Source organism: Sardina pilchardus, chromosome 4, assembly GCF_963854185.1.
Source record: "Sardina pilchardus chromosome 4, fSarPil1.1, whole genome shotgun sequence".
Lineage (NCBI taxonomy): Eukaryota > Metazoa > Chordata > Actinopteri > Clupeiformes > Clupeidae > Sardina > Sardina pilchardus.
In genome coordinates this window covers 21078903-21095157 of record NC_084997.1, presented here as the reverse complement: position 1 = coordinate 21095157, position 16255 = coordinate 21078903, and the positions used below count along the sequence as shown (strand labels likewise).

General features: G+C 47.5%; 1 protein-coding gene across 1 annotated transcript; it reads right to left on the bottom strand.

Annotated features, from left to right (window-relative positions):
• Nucleotides 1-136: 136 nt before the first annotated feature.
• On the bottom strand, nt 137-16253 carry mcm3ap (minichromosome maintenance complex component 3 associated protein). The gene is made up of 29 exons (XM_062534517.1): nt 16148-16253; nt 14105-15816; nt 13733-13980; nt 13521-13602; nt 13192-13330; nt 12537-12736; nt 11819-11958; nt 11299-11496; nt 10613-10881; nt 9446-9608; nt 9163-9323; nt 8780-9003; nt 8038-8306; nt 7613-7713; nt 7373-7504; nt 7170-7283; nt 6603-6755; nt 6139-6336; nt 5968-6036; nt 5673-5807; nt 5125-5281; nt 4412-4694; nt 4076-4173; nt 3398-3788; nt 2843-3106; nt 2510-2639; nt 1719-1907; nt 1150-1312; nt 137-676 (listed from the first exon to the last, which is right to left on the bottom strand). Exons 2-29 carry the CDS (start codon nt 15684-15686, stop codon nt 512-514), a joined length of 6417 nt encoding a protein of 2138 aa, XP_062390501.1. The 5' UTR covers nt 15687-15816; nt 16148-16253; the 3' UTR covers nt 137-511.
• Nucleotides 16254-16255: the final 2 nt, after the last annotated feature.

The following is a 16255-nucleotide window of genomic DNA, read 5'->3' as shown; positions in this document are numbered from 1 at the left end:
ACCATGGAGAGACATGACCAGAGGAGACGGTATCCAATCAAAATGTGAAGGGGCGGAGTAAGGGGCGGAGTATGGGTATCACCACCATTCAACCCATTCATAAACTAGCTCATTAACACAGCAATTCACAACAACATTATACTAAAAAATACTCTTTATTTCGCTGACAAAAACACTTACATACAAAGAAATGAAACAAATGAACACATTGAAAGCAATTTGACGATTTTCACACGACTTCTGAACGCAAAGTATATTTAAAATATCATTCAACCCCCATCCAGGAGCTTCTAATCATTCAAACTCTCATGATGATGAAAAGCAACATCTGCTAAAACAAACAAACAAACAAACAAAACTGTAATAGTAAAAACTTAAGAAGTTCTATTTTGGTAACATTGATCAAACTGAATATACAACTGAAGTAAGAATGAACCTCATTCAATGTGCTATCAAGGCGTTTCCAAGGTATCATTTGTAAACAGTGAAGGAAATAGGTTTAAGTCTCTCCTCAGTCCTCCACAATGTCCAAGAGGCTACTGAGGGTAAGTCCAAAGGCAAGTTCCTCCTCTCGACTGGCGGCGATCGTCCGATTCAGATCCTGAATGCGTTGAGCGATGGACAGTCTCTTGAGCCGGTCACCACCAGACTTCTCTGGATCATCAGCGTCAGGCGCCTACAAGAACAGGCACAAAAAGTTTCGCTCAATCACAAAACAAACAACCACGCTGTCTGTAAACGACACTAGACTTAAAGCAACCCAAAAGCACTTTTCCTCTGTCACACGCACGCCATTTGTTTATCCAACAAAACGATGTCCATCGACAAGGTAGAGTATGTTGCATGATTTTAGAAAAGTATGATGTAGTGCAACATCGAAGCAAGCAAATTTGTATTTTCCATCATTCTCATGTCTCATTCCATCGAACTACAGATCCGCTACCCAGCCTGGTAAACCTACATAGTGCAGTTATAGGCGATAGAGGGCCGCAAAGCCAATGCAGAAGTGCCATTCACCCTGTTATGAATTGATGAACCACAGAAACTATTTTGCAAACGTTATTCTAAGGTACAAAAAAAACTCTTTAGTGTTTCTTTAGGGTGCCGCTGCGGTCTTTGGAACAGGTCGGGGTGCTGTGTGAGTCGTACCTGTGTGAGTGAGGCAGACAGGGCCGTGGCGGTGGCTGCGGGGGGTCCCCTGGTGTGGGTCATGAGCTCCGGCAGCGTCAGCAGGGTGGAGGGGACGAACAGGGGCAGCGAGGGCGTGTCCAGCGAGTCCCCGTCCAGCCAGCGCCTCAGCTGCTCCTCAAACCTGGCGGGCAGAGGAAGTAAAACGGTGGTTATGATGACCACGTCGTCTTCTTGGACAACACGTACAATATGTTTGTTCGCCTGAAGTAATCAGAAACCGCTCTTAATAATAATAATGATAATATCAACAGACTCTGACGAAGATGTAGTCAACATCGAAATGTTGGTCTTTTGTTGTGCACCTTCAGCTGTTTGCAGGGGCGCATAGGATCTATCCCTTCTCTGAACTTAATAATAATGTTTTTAAATGTTAAACAAACAGGCCCATGCACAGTGCTGGAGTCCTCTAGTCATCTAATACCCCATGTGTCTATTTAGTCCACCAAAGCTGTGGACAAGCGCGACCCTCCGCTGGCCAAATAATCACTCGTATGCCGTTGACCCAACAACCCTGTTTGACCTCTGACCTCTGGCTGTGGGCCTTCTCCTGCTCGATGCCGGACAGCAGGCGCTGGGGCAGCAGGTCCCGGGCGGAGGGCGTGTGCGTGAGGTCCAGCTCAGGGGGCGTCTCCTGCACCTCCATCACACTCTGGAACAGCTGCTGTCTCAGCACGTGCACCGGAGGGGCGAAGCTCTGTCTGGAGCTGGCTTTGGACCTGAAAAACAAAACACATCCAAACAATAATTCATAACTTGTATATACTGTGTTACATTACATGCACAACCTTACTAGCCATTCTTATTCTAGGGGCAGCAATCTGATAGTGCTTCTGTTGTTTCTGAATTCAATCTGTTACAATCTGTCAATCTGTTACTGTTACTATTAAAATAAAGTAAAAAAAAGTACTAGCACCAAATTATTTAGCACCCTCAGAAATTACAATTGCGATTCTACCATAAAAAAATAATTTTAAAAAAATCAGAGCCAAGATGTGTTTGAAATAAGGCTCCGAGTTCTAGAGCTCTGCTAGCCTGGGTGTTTCCATCCTGCCTTGCGCAGTGATTTCATTCACACTGCTAAGGCAGTCTGGAAACAGCCGCCCTGATTTTTACCTGAGATAGGGGACCAATCACAGAAAAGGGGGGAAAGCAAGACGACGATGAGCTATGCACAGATGCATTTGATAGACATCCGTAGCGCCCAATGAACGGATCTGGGCATTTTTTTCAAATACGAGAAAAAGAACGTCTGGTTGCCAGACCACCTCTCATTTGAGAAGTGGTAGGCGCTAGCCAGGCTAGAGCTCTGCTGTCTTACTGGTGCAACTCCTGCTGCTTCTCCTGGTGTGTGCGCTTCACAGCCGCCCCCCAGCTGTCCGGAGGCGCAAAGTGACTCAGGCCCTCCCTCTGGAAGTACACCAGGATCTGGCCATCAGCCGTTATGGCATCTGTGAAACGTGAGACATGACACCATGAAAGCTCCATCTTTTCAAGTTCAAGTTCACTTTATGCATCCTTTAAAAAAAAGGAAATTTGCTGTGCAGCAGGCATTCAAAAGAACATTATCGAGTCTCGACTTAAAGACTTTTAAACTTTTATTTTTTTTAATTGTCCCCACTGCCCGCTACCGCCTCCCCCGTCCTTCTCCCACCTTCTGCCACGGGGCATTCTGGGGGTCGCCAGTCTTTCAGCCGGTGGTCAATGCAGAGAGCGATGATCTCGTCCCAGGGCACGTGTTGGAAGGAGGGGCCCGCCTTCAGATCCTCCTCGTCCTCCTCCTCTTCCCCGGGGCTCTGGGAGCGCACCCGCACCAAGAGGTTCTCCAGCCGGGACATGAGCAGGGGCTGGCTGTGGCGGGAGGAGGGGATCTGAGACACGTACTGGAAGATGGAGGAGCACAGGCGAGGCCAGGAGGCTGTAGCACAGGGAGAGAGGAGAGACGCAGGAGGTTTTTTTTATTCATTCATTTCCTCATTTGCAGTGAATGAACCCATCTGAGAGTTTGCTTACAGTGACTCACTTGAGAACATAACTATTGTTGAGTTATAAACTGGACTTTACCATTTCCCTAAAACATTCCCTCTAACGAAACATGTATTCAAAAACTAAATAATTAAAATATTTTTGGCCACCACACAATTGAAGGGATAAATAAACCAACTAATGCATGTAACTAAAACATGCACCACTACCAGCAGCAGCTCACCAGTCACTGGGGGCAGGTCCCACTCGGGGAGCTGCAGGCTGAGGATGGCCCTCTTCAGCCAGGCCAGGTGTGCTGGGCTGTTCCAGTCCAGGTGGGGCAGCAGGTCTCGGGTCTCCGGCAGAGAGAACTCGGCGGGGGGCCAGGACAGACTGGACAGCTGGTCCGCGGAGACCAGGCCGGCCAGGAAGACCAGCACGCTGTTGTAGAGCTCGATGACGGGGGCCGGGTCCTGGCAGGGCAGCCCCGCCCGCGCCCGATCCTGCTTGTCCCGGTAGAGCCTGGAGCTGAACTCGTGGCACAGGCCCGCCTCCACAAAGTCCACCAGCGTCTGAGAGGTGAGCGGGGAGGCGGCCGAGGAGTGGGACACCAACCACGTCACCGCCTGGCTGACCTGGGACACAGGACACCACCATCACCACCAGAAGGAATATTCTACAGTAATTTCCCGCATTGTGCATAAGCCGCATTGTGCATAAGCCGCAGGACAGAAACAAAACCATATTGATACCATATTAACTGTCCCCCCTGTATTAACCTCATAGCTGAAGAAATGTTGCAAAATCACTGTATAAGCTGCGGCTAATAGTCGGGAAATTACGGTAAATAACTGACGTATCGGTCAAATGGGCCAAAAAGGAGAACAATATTTTTCACGATTTACGAGCCGAGTAGACATACCTGCTCAGTTCCCTGCATGTCATTGGTGGTTTCTGGGATGCGAATGAATATATACTCCGAGATGACTCCATCATCCACTAATGCCTTCAGCATGAGGTCTAGACAAAATAGAGAGAGATTCACAAGACGATTTAGACTACTATTATAACATAGACAGACAGACAGACAGATAGATAGCCAGATAGATAGATAGACAAAAAGACAGACAGACAGACAGACAGAAAGATAGAAAGATAGATAGATAGATAGATAGATAGATAGATAGATAGATAGATAGATAGATAGATACTAAGAGCCTTTGTTGTCATTGTACAATTGCCTGCACAGTTTCAGTACCTTCCTCCAGCTTCTGGTCGCTAACGGCTTCATCCAGATGCCCGGGCACCACCACAGCCAGGGGCATGGGGGCGTGCCAGCTGCTGGCCTGCTGCACCTGCTTGAGCTGGAGCAGGGCTGAGAGCATGGACACATCTTCCTCCTCCTCCTCTCCCTCCTGCCCCCCCTGACGTCCAGCGCCCAGGGTGGGCGGCAGCAGCATCAGCAGGGCGTTGGTGCCCAGCAGCTCCTTGCCCTCCTCCAGCTGGCACTGGGCATCCTCCCCCAGGGGCCCGCGGCTCACCTGATCAACAGATGCCAGTCACCACACAGTAATGCCAAACCAATCACAGTCCGGTGGCAAATCAATACAATCAAAACAATCAAACAGAAAGTGTGAATAGAGGGAAAGTGCGAGTTTATGAGGAAAGGTTGATTATATAATTGTTTGTATAACTTCAATTTTGAATAATTTACACACACTGTATTCCACATACATTTGTGCTCCAGTCACTACACATCAATTTGCTTCCAATTCCTTACAAAATAAACATGAGTTTATGAGGAAAGGCTGATTACAGGTGTATCATTTTGCTCAATTTTAAATAATTCACACAAACTGTATGGCTCGCAAAAATTTGCTTCCAGTTCCTTACAATAGAAACGATAAATATTTCGATAACTCGACAGTGTTCCACAGTCGAGGCTTTAAAAAGAAGGTCAGCCTGCACTACCTTGATGCAGACGTGCACTTTGTGTGTCCTCTGCTCCAGCTCCCTGAGCCCATTAGTGATGGTGAGGGTCTGCAGAGCCCCAGCTGGGGCCAGGTCACTACTGTCCACCTGCTCGTCTCCTCCACTGAACTTCGCCTCCAACCAGTCCGTCAGGATGCTGCAGGCCAGAGCAGGGGGGGGGGGGACAGAACAAAAGTAAGAGTCAGGGGGGCCATCCTCAGGGATGATAGACAGGAAATGATCTGTGCTTGAAATGATCAAATACATTCAAAAGACAATACAGAGAGTAGCCCTTCTTGACATCGTACATGGCCGAGCTCAAGCCTGAATTCAAGCTCTATCAGGTCTGCATGCTTCATAAATAACGCTCATCGCTTCGTTTTATTGCTGTTCCTTTCCTACCTGTTTGTGAGGCTACAGAGAGTAGCCTTTCTTGACATCGTACATGGCCGAGCTCAAGCCTGAATTCAGGCACCACCACACCTGAACTCTATCACTCTATCCTTCGTAACTCTCATCGCCTCTTTCGCTTGCCGCTCCTTTCCTACCTGTTAGTGAGGCTGGCATCACTCTCGTGACTGCTGGGCAGCATCAGCATGGCCTTCCAGAATATTCTGTCCGGTGGGTTTGGGATGTTCCCGGCCACCAGCGTGGGCAAGTCCAGAGGAGTCCAGACACATTCGCTTAAAAAGATAAAAACAGGCCGTTGGAAACCGGTACTTTATAGTTAGTTGGAAGAATTTATTTTATTACCCCCATGGCAAATCTTTTCACACGTGGAAAAACATAATCATTTAAAACCAAAACAGGTCATATTGGACTACAGCGCTGTTCAATCTTCACCTGAGGAGCTGACTGTAGAAGAAGTGCACCCTCATCTGGTGAAGGGCCTCCCTCCTAAACTTCAGCAGCCTGCAAGGAAACAATGGGAGTTACCATCGATTCAAAAGGCTGACAATCAATCAACTGTAAATGCACTCTGGGAAAACATTGCCAGTTAAGTGTCAATAGTACCTTGTGCAGGACACTGCCATGTTCCCGGCGTTGCCCAGGTGGACCAGCCCCTTGGCCAGGCCCTCCAGAGAGGGGGTGAGGGGAGCACTGGGGGCCAGGGCCTTGAGCTTGAAGCGGGGGTCCACACAGCACGGGGCTGCTGGGAAACCTCGCATCTGCCTCTTCAGCTGCCGGCGCACTGCCACCACATCACGCCACCTAAAGGACACACACACACAGTTGTTATCAAACACTGCAAGGAAGAATGAGGGATACATACAGTCAATTTTGTTGTTAACAGCTGCAACTTTTGTTCACAGATATTTTTCAGGGACAGGGTGAGAGATTTTTTAAAAAAAAAGGGTGATACCCTTATCACCCTCTGGGATTTGTGTGTGCAAAGTCAAACCTACAGCCTATCACCCTCTACACAAACAAGACAAAGGATCATACAAAGACAAAGGAGGTGCCATGCCACTACTAACTTCTTAATGAACTTGCGAATGCGCTGCAGCTCGGCGTCCAGGATCTCCTGTGCCAGCTTGCAGAGCTCCAGCTCCAGCGTCTCCTCCACCAGGAGCTCACACACGGCCTGGGAGCTGCGGGCCACAGACGCCGCCTTCTCCTCCTGAGACAACCTGACAGGACGCAGCACAGTCTTCACAAAACAGTTCACAACTAGAAAAGCACTCAGAGAGCACAGACCTCCGCCAAGCGAACACACAACCACGTCCTGCATCCAGATGATGAAACGGATCACTCTCAAAAATGTAATCTTTTCGATTAAGTCAAATTAATTGCACAGCCCTACAACATTGCCCGACTTTAACCTGTGCTTGCTAATTGATTTCTAAGTGACGATACACTTAACTGCAAGCCTATAACTCTGGAATACATATGTGCTGCAGAACATTATAATCAAATATTTGTCTATATACCTTAATCTTAATAAAGCAAGCACAAAATACATGTTAAAAGTGGCGACAAGGACAGCCACTCACTCAGAAAGACTCTTGCCTGTTTTGTTCAAATAAAGGGTCAAATATGCTTACTGAATTTCTGAAGTGGCGGTCTCCTTCACGCACTCAATAAGCACTTCCTCTGTGATCTCATGGCAGAGGTCAGCGCTGTAACGGTCCAGGAGAGCCTCGTGCTCCTGCTTCCGTCTGGAGGAGAGAACCACAGATGGTCAGAACACTTAGATGGGTGCAGCTACACTGAACTGGACCAAATAATGACGAGGTCAGAGTCCCACCTGGCCTCCTCCAGCTTGCGTTTCTCCTCGGCGATGCGCTCCTTCTCAGCGTTGATCTCGGACGCAGAGACGTCCCGCAGCATCTCCTGCACCACCTCGCTCATCATCGCCTCCAACTGGACGTCGCTCACACTGCAGACACAAACACACAAGATGTAGGCAAGTCGCAGATGCAGCCCTGAAATACCTCCTGATCTCCCTCATTCTCAGTTCTTCAGACGCTCTGCCAGACTGTCTCACCTGAGGGCTGAGGAGACATACTCTGACGCAGAGTTGGCCACCCCTGCCACCTCAGCCAGCAGCACTTCATCCACCACCGACTCCACCTCCGCCATGATGTCCTAATAAACAGAAAACCACAGTCAAGAAGAAGGCGATTTCACTAAATAAAACGTTTCTCAAGTCTCTCCGAAGACTGGGACAGGAAACCAAGCTTACAGTAATCTCCCGCATATAAGCCGCATTGTGTATAAGCCGAAGGACAGTGTTTTATGCAAGTTAAAAGAAACAAAACCACATTAACACCATATTAACTGTGTATTAACCCCATAGCTGAAGAAATTTAGCAAAATCAACGTATAAGCCGCGGCTAATAGTCGGGAAATTACGGTAACGGTATATACATGCCGGGTTGAAAATGAGTTGTACTATGGCAGGCAGCTCACCAGATCTGAGTAGATGACCTCTGGCTTGGGGGGTGGGGATGGAGGCCTGTCGGGCTGCGGCTGCTCTATGGGCTGGAAGAGGCTTTGGAGGTCCGGGGCTGGTGCAGACAGGGCCGCTGGTTGGCTCGGCTGCCCCGCTGCGTCACCGCGGTCAGGCTGGACCGACTCCTCCGAAACCTGAGGCCGGGGCTCCACCAGCTGCCTGGGCTTCAGCAGGGGCTTGGGCTCCGACTCCAGAACAGGCTTCTGCTCCAGCTTGAAGAGCGGAACTACAAAGAGACAAATATGAGTAGGTGTGCCCAAACCTTTGACTGGTAGTGGCTATATGGCCCTAGGCCAACAAAAAACTCCTAAAATGGTGGTTGAAAATCTGAGAATGGTGAAGATCCCAATGGTGAAGATTTTGTGAACTACACTGAAAGAGTTGCTGCAAAATTTGGGGGGGAAATCTAATTGCAATTTTCCTGACAGATATTGCTATTGTGATTTGACTTGAAAGTCAAGCATCAGTTTAATGATTCAAACTAAGCAACTATGCTTTTGAGAAACGAACCCCTGAATGAGTATTAGCAGCCTTTTGTGATAAGCTAATTGCATTCCCCGAGCAGTGCTCAGTCAGGGTCACTTTGCTTCCCGTTTACAGAGGCAAGGCAGTGTCCTAACATCAGTGTATTTCCTTTTTCAAGCAGTACAATCTTTGTCTCTTGTATAACCAAGGAGGGAAAGTCAGTGATGCTCTCACCTCGAACACCAGAGGGCGCTGGCTCTGCTGCCAGGGCCTCCCCTCTGAACTTGTTCTGGGAGTCGAAGCTGCAGACGGGCGTGTGCTGGGGCGGATTGGGCAGGGGTCCGCCATTCACCACCTGACCAATCAGCACTGTCCTCTTCTTCTCAATGTCCAGCGACTTCCGTTGAGGCCACGATAGCTCCGGTTCCTGATAGGTTGTGCGACTGAGCTCCACCATACTGCAATGGAGAAAAAAACAAAAGAAAAACAATTGGTGTAAATATGACCGATAATGTCTTCAAACACTGTAATGAAATGAAAGACTGTAAAAGTAAAACTAGAGGGTTAAACTGAATAATCATCTGTTTAAATGTATGTGACTGAGGACAAGGTCTGACCTTTCGTTCATGGCAAGGCCATAGTGCTGGATGAAGCTTGAAGCTTCATCTACATTGCGGAACATCAACATTCTAACCAGGTTCTCGATAGGGAAAGCTGTGGGCCTCTGTGACCCACTGGTGTAAGCCACGTTGAGGGCTCTCAAAGCCTCTCCTCTAACCTAGACATACACAACAAAGGCGAGAGACAAAAAAAAAAGATTAAGAGCTGATAGAAATTTGAAAAGACAGTCTGAAAGAACAGTCTAACAGTACTGCACAATGAGTAGACCAACACGCTTACCTGACTGAAATATCTGTGCAATAAGCAGCTCGCCAAATACGAGGCACGCTTCACCAGCTTGAAGAACCTGACAAAGTTATTGCTGTTGAGAGCTGAGAAGGCCTGCACCGCAAACTTCACCTCTGGGGAATTCCGCACCTCCTCACGGAACTGTTGCACCTCTCTGCAGTGAACAGAATAATACTTAATAACATAACAAAAAGATGCACACATACAGTGAGGAGAAAATGTATTTGATACCATGCTAAAGTTGCCTAAAAAGAGGAATATAAAATCGTCATTTGACAATTGATCTTAATGTCTTAATTCAAAAATTGAGTAAAAATAAAACCGCTAAGTACGCCAATTTTCTTTGTGATGGAAGAATGTTTCGTAAATAAATAAATGTTCTTCCTAAATGCTAGGGGGAAGTAAGTATTTGACCCCCAATGTAACCCTATGGGAATTCAACACATAGGGTTAACATAGGGGCGGGCAGATTTTTATTTTTTAAGGCCAGCTATTTTATGGATTCAGGATATTATGCATCCTGATAAAGTTCCCTTGGCCGTTGGAATTAAGATAGCCCCACATCATTACATACCCTTTACCATAGCTAGAGATTGGCATGGTGCTTTTTCCAGTAGGCCTATTAGCCTGTTTGATGCTCATTGAGCTCAATGCAAATCAAACAGGCTAATAGGCCTACTGGAAAAAGCACCATGCCAATCTCTAGCTATGGTGAAGGGTATGTGATGATGTGGGGCTATTTTAATTTCAAAGGCCAAGGGAAATTTATCGGGATGCATAATATCCTAGATCCATGAAATAGCTGGCCTTTAAAAATAAAAATCTGCCTGCCCCTATGTTAACCCTATGTGTTAAATTCCCATAGGGTTACATAGGGGGTCAAATACTTCCTTCCCCTAGCATTTAAGGAAAACATTTATCTATTTACGATACATTCTTCAATCACAAAGAAAATTGGTGTCCTTGGCGGTTTGATTTGTACTAATTTTTTGAGTTAAGGCATTAAGATCAATTGTCAAATGATGATTTTATATTCCTGTTTTAGCAGGGTATCAAATACATGTGCTCCTCACTGTATTAGACAGACTTAGTACTGAAAGGCTGTGTGATGACTACAACATCACGCAGACAGCAGAGGCAACAGCAGCGGTAACTGACCGGAGGGTGTCTCCGTCGTTCATCTTGAGCAGGACATTGTACTGGCGGAACTCGGCCTCGTGGGGGCAGTAGACACTGCGCGTGGCCAGGTCCTGGTACATCTCCTTCAGGCTCTGCAGGCACTTGGTCATGTTCTCGTTGTTGATCTTGGCATCGAAGGACATCATGGGCTCCTGGCAGAGGTGGTGGGCACAGTGGATGTGGAAGCGCGTGCACTTCTCGATCAGGGACACGGTCTCCGGGTCACACAGGTGCTGCTGGGTGATGTCCTGAGGAGGTGGCAAAGGGTGCATAGTTTCACAGATCTTTTTTCTTTTTTTTTTTTTTAAATAAACACCAAACATTTACCTACCGTAATTTCCCAACTATTAGCCACGGCTTATACATTGATTTTGCAAAATTTCTTCAGCTATGAGGTTAATATACGGGGTCAATTAATATGGTATTAATATGGTTTTGTTTCTTTCAACTTGCATAAAACACTGTCCTGCGGCTTATATACAATGCGGCTTATACACTGGAAATTACTGTATTTTCATAATTCTAGCATCTATACATGACACTATGGGTCTTTATTGGAAGCCAAGCATGCTTTTCTCTGATTCAAAGGGCCAATAAGGTACTCATTGACTGGTAAATATGTGCTGATATTGTAAACCTGAGATGATAACAAATAATGCACCAACCTTACGAATTCCTCTGGTTCGATTCCACACAAAGTCGTACCAGTCCCCATAGTTGCCCTCGCCCTGGTCCATGATCTGCGTCACCAGGTAGTCCATGGTCATGCTGAGAACAGGAAGTGGTCGCAGCTCATGGGGGAGAGGTTCTTCCTGGTCAGCCGACGACCTGCTGTACTCTTTGATGGCTGCACAGTGGTCCACCTGATAAACGGCACAGACGCATGTCCTTAGCAGTCAACCAGCATACATGGGGGTGGGGGGGGGACAGCAGGCTACAGCGTCCATACCATTTACGGGTCCGAGTGCCCACGGGGACCAGGTTCGAATCCGGCCTGCGGTCATATCCCGATCCCGCCCCATCTCTCTCTCCCACTTGTTTCCTGTCTACCTCTTCACTGTCCTATACTAGTTAAGGCAAAAAGGCCAAAAAATATACTTTAAAAAAACTAAAAAAATGGGTATATGTAAAAGGTAGAGAACCCATACTCTGAAGTCTGGCTGGTAGGCAGAAGATGAAACCAACCTTCTCGGTTTCTGGCTCCACCTCAAAGGAGCTGAGCTGGTTGCGGGTCTCCCTCATGTGGCGCTCCTTCTCCGGACACATGTCGGGACACGTCCCCACAAACACCTTGGACATATCCAGGTCTGTTCTCTTGGGGCGACCTGACAAAATGTATCAAACAAACCTGAATGAGAGAATACCTCACCTCGATATATAACAAAAACAACAAAGTGGATAAAGGACTTGACAAACTATATTGGAATTAACTACTTAATGAATGTAGAACTGGCGTCTTCAGAGCAACAATTTGTCAATAAAGTAATAACGCGGCTCAGAGCAGAACCACTGACGTTTTATGACTAGCGACAATACATTACTATGAGGAAATGAGCAACAAGCGGCAATAGGTGTGTGCCCTTCTTATTGATGGGCATGAATGAGCAGCAATACAAGTATCTCATCTGATGTTCTACTGGCAAATTCAGGAGTGACAGTGACGGGGACGACAAGGCCGCACTCCCCCTCCGGACAATTGCATTACCCTATTCCACCCATAGCATCTATTTATTTGTAAATGTACATACTGTATTTATTATTATACATAGCCTTTCTGCCCTTACTCTATTCTTACTGTTTTTCTATGTTATTGTTAAGTCTTGTACTAGAGAGTCAAATTCTTTGCTTGTTTACGCAAACCTGGCCAATAAAGCTGATACAGATTCTGATTCTGAGTGGGTACCTTGTCGGAGGAGCTTGTCTCTCTGCTCAAGGAGGCGGTATTTCTCCTCCGCTGTCTCTGCCAGCTGGCCAACGAGGGGCAAGAGCGAGGAAGGCAGGCTGCTCACCGACCGGTCAGAGCTCTGGCCCTCAGAAGCAGGTTCCTGCTGTGGCTCACTCTCAAACAGAGATTTGGCTATCACACTCTTCTTCAGCGGAGACCTGAAATAATGCATCGTAAAGTAAAACGTGTGATGAAGCTGTGCCTCTGCATTTAAAATAAACGACGTGTTCACAACACACAGCTTTTTCACATTTGATCAAATATTCCATTTTACAGTCCAACAAAACACCATATTGAATGGGCATAGCAGAAAATACAAACGCAATTGCCTGAGACATGGTGTGCTTACATGAGAAAACAAGAACAACACAGTCGCTTACCCTTTGCTTGTAAATAATTTATCATGAAGTAAAACGTGTGACTAAGCTGTGGCTCTGCATTTACAATAAACAACGTGTTCACAACACACAGCTTTCACATTTGATCAAATATTCCATTTTACAGTCCAACAAAACACCATATTGAATGGGCATAGCAGAAAATACAAACGCAATTGCCTGAGACATGATGTACTTACAGTACATGAGAAAACAAGAGCAACACACTCGCTTACCCTTTGCTTGTAGCAACAGCACTTGACCTTGGCAGCGGCCTTCTGAGCGGCGAGGCTGAAAAAGCGGAGCCCCCGCTGAACGGGTTGTCCCCAGCAGCGTCCTCGCTCTCCAAGGACGCCGCGTCCTTCCCTGCTGGACCTTTGGAGAGCAGAAACAAAAGAGACAAAAAATGGCAGTTGATATTTTGTCGCTTTGGACAAAAGCGTCTGCTAAGCATCATAACTGTGACTGTAACTGTAACTGTAACTGTCTGGCCAAGAAACACATTCAGTTAACATACACATAACAACATATTCACTTAGTTTAACCCAACAACGTAACAACTTACTTTGCTTCTTTCGCTGCCAGAATAAGGTCAGATCATTTCCATGTAGTGATTTGCCCTTTTTCTTGGCTTTTGCTGCCGATGCCTGACAAAAGAACACAAACATATAAGAACAAGATATCTTCAAAGGAGTGACTCACTAGAACATACTAATGTAGTATGATCTTCAATGTCACAGTAGGAAACGAAAAACCCATCATCAATTCATGACTCACATGGTCCTGGAAGTGCACAATGGCCAGATTCTTCTGAGGTCTGCAGAACACTCTGCGCACTTTCCCAAAGCGGTTGAAGTGCTTTTCGATGACATCTTTCCTGTTTAAATTGGGAGGGACACCCTTGCACTGCAGGACTGTCAGGTCAGAGGGAGAGAGCCCCCCTAGACTGTCTGAACTCTCCTGCCGTTGGCGACGCTTCGCAGGTTCAGGGGTTGAAGCCTCCGGCTCCAACGCCTCAAGTGAACCTTAAAAGGCAAAAAGATCATGACATTGTTCAGACATTTCAATTCAAATTCACATTTCACATTCAGAATTCAAACTGAAGATACCAGAGAGCAAGGCGTGCAAGTCTGGGGTCAACCCACTCACCCATTTCTTCTGCCTTTTCAAGAACTTCCCGAGTTGGAGCTTGGGATCTAGGTGGAGGAGCTGATATGCTGCCCGTTTGGGGGAAGGGGGCAGGGGGGTCAGGCCTCTGAGTTTGTCCCCACTCTGGGGGTTGATCGTCCTCTTTCGGAGGATCCCTCTTGACAGGATTAACAGACGACTTCAGAACACCACGCATGGCGTTCCCAAAGAGCCCTCCTCCGGCTAATGCTCGGTTCCGCTGGAGAGGCCGTTTTGACGGCTGCCTTGAAGCACCTGCTGATCCTAGAACATCCACCTCCACCTTGGCGGTCTTCCCTTGAGCAGCAGTAAGGTCGTCGGTCTCCTCCTTTCGCTTGGTTCCCTTTCCGAAGTTGCCAAATGTGCTTTCCCCCGAGTGTCCCTCATTCCCGCGGCTCATCTCAGAGTCCGCCGTGACGTCAGGCTTCACCTTAGGGTCGCCAAAAGCCGACTGTCTGGCTGTTCCGAAGGAAAACTTTTCCAACTCCCCATGTCCCTGGAGCACTTTGGCAGAGAAGGTGAAGGAGGATGGGCTGCTTGGCACGGCTGTCGACTGGGTCACACTGGTGCTACTGCTTGATGGGACCGCAGGCTGAGAGAAGGTGAACTGTGGACCCGTCACAGAGCTGGTGCTGGCCGGGAGGGCCTCCCTCTGAGGGGCCCCTGCAGCCGGGCCAGCGATGGACGGCGCTGCGGCTGGCTGGGAAAAGCTGAAGCCCAGCCCCCCTCCTGTCTGAAGACTCTGGACTGCAGGAAGAGAGAACCCAGTGCTTGCTGGTCCACTGCTGTCCATGCTGGTTGGAGCAGACTTGGTGGTCCCGAAGGGTTCAGAGGAAGTCTGAGAGTTAGTGGGCTCTGGGCTCGCACTGAAGATGGGCTTAAAGACAGCCTCGTTGGATGGTTTGAAGCTGAATTCAGATATGCCAAAGCCACTTTTCGGGGCAACATTCGGGACATTTTGCGCATTCAAGGAGGTAGTGGGTGCCGCTGTGGGTTGTGAGAAGGCAGACTGCATGCCAAAGCTCATGGGCTGAGCTCCACCAGAGGCCCCAGAGGAGACTGGTGCTCCCTGTGGCTGTGAGATCCCCGTCTGGAGGCCAAATCCAGGTGTCTGCTGACCAAATCCGCTTGTTTGCCCAAACGGGGGGTTCCCTCCAAACGCAGAGGTCCCTCCAAACATCAACCCCTGAGTCTGTCCAGTTGACTGTGGAAAAGATGGAGCACCAAACCCTGTAGTAGAGGCTTGTGTCTGAGAGGTCTGTCCAAAGGCTGGAGTCTGTCCAGCGCTCTGAACCAGACCTCCACTCTGACCAAATGAAGGAGTCTGACCAAATGCTGCGGTCTGTCCAAACACAGAAGTCTGTCCGGTGGTCTGGCTGTAGGCTGGTGGCTGATTAAATGTGGATGATTGACCAAATGTTGATGTCTGTCCAAAGCTCACGTTCTGTGGGGTGTTAAGTGTGTTTTGCTGTGCAAAGGACTGAAAAATACTCCCGCTACGGTTCGCATTATTTGGGGCCTGAAAGGCACCCTGTTGACTACCAAAAAAATTGGATGGATTCATTGTCAGAGTAGGAAAGGGGCAAACTTCCTTCTCTTACTTTACTCTGGAGCAGCAGAAACGCCAGGAGTGAGAAACACCCCGGCTTCAGGCACAGATATTAAACTTCAACTGACAGATGTACCAAAAGAACCTGCAAAAGTATAAACAATACAAAATATTCAATGCAGCGGGCTCAATAGCATGATATTATGAATACGTATGTTGCGCAGAACTAAACAATGTATTTAAGTTCCTGTAGCCAGAACAGTAGGCCGACTTAAGAGCAAGTTAAACTCTCGCCATGTTTAAGTTATCGTAACATAGCTATTATCGTTAGCATGGCTGTCGTTAATGCTACTGATCTTAACAATCAATAGTAGCGTTGCTGAATTCTCATAAAATGTATGGGCACATCAAATATAGGTTAACTTCATGGGCGACAAAATATTCTATTTAAACCCCTTGTTGGGATGATTACTGACCCATTTTCACTGATTTCCTTCCATACGCTCCAAAAATGTACGCGGACTCAACCAACTCAGATGAAAACAGGACTGTAATATTTCCGGTTCCTGTCCGTCCTGTTTTGA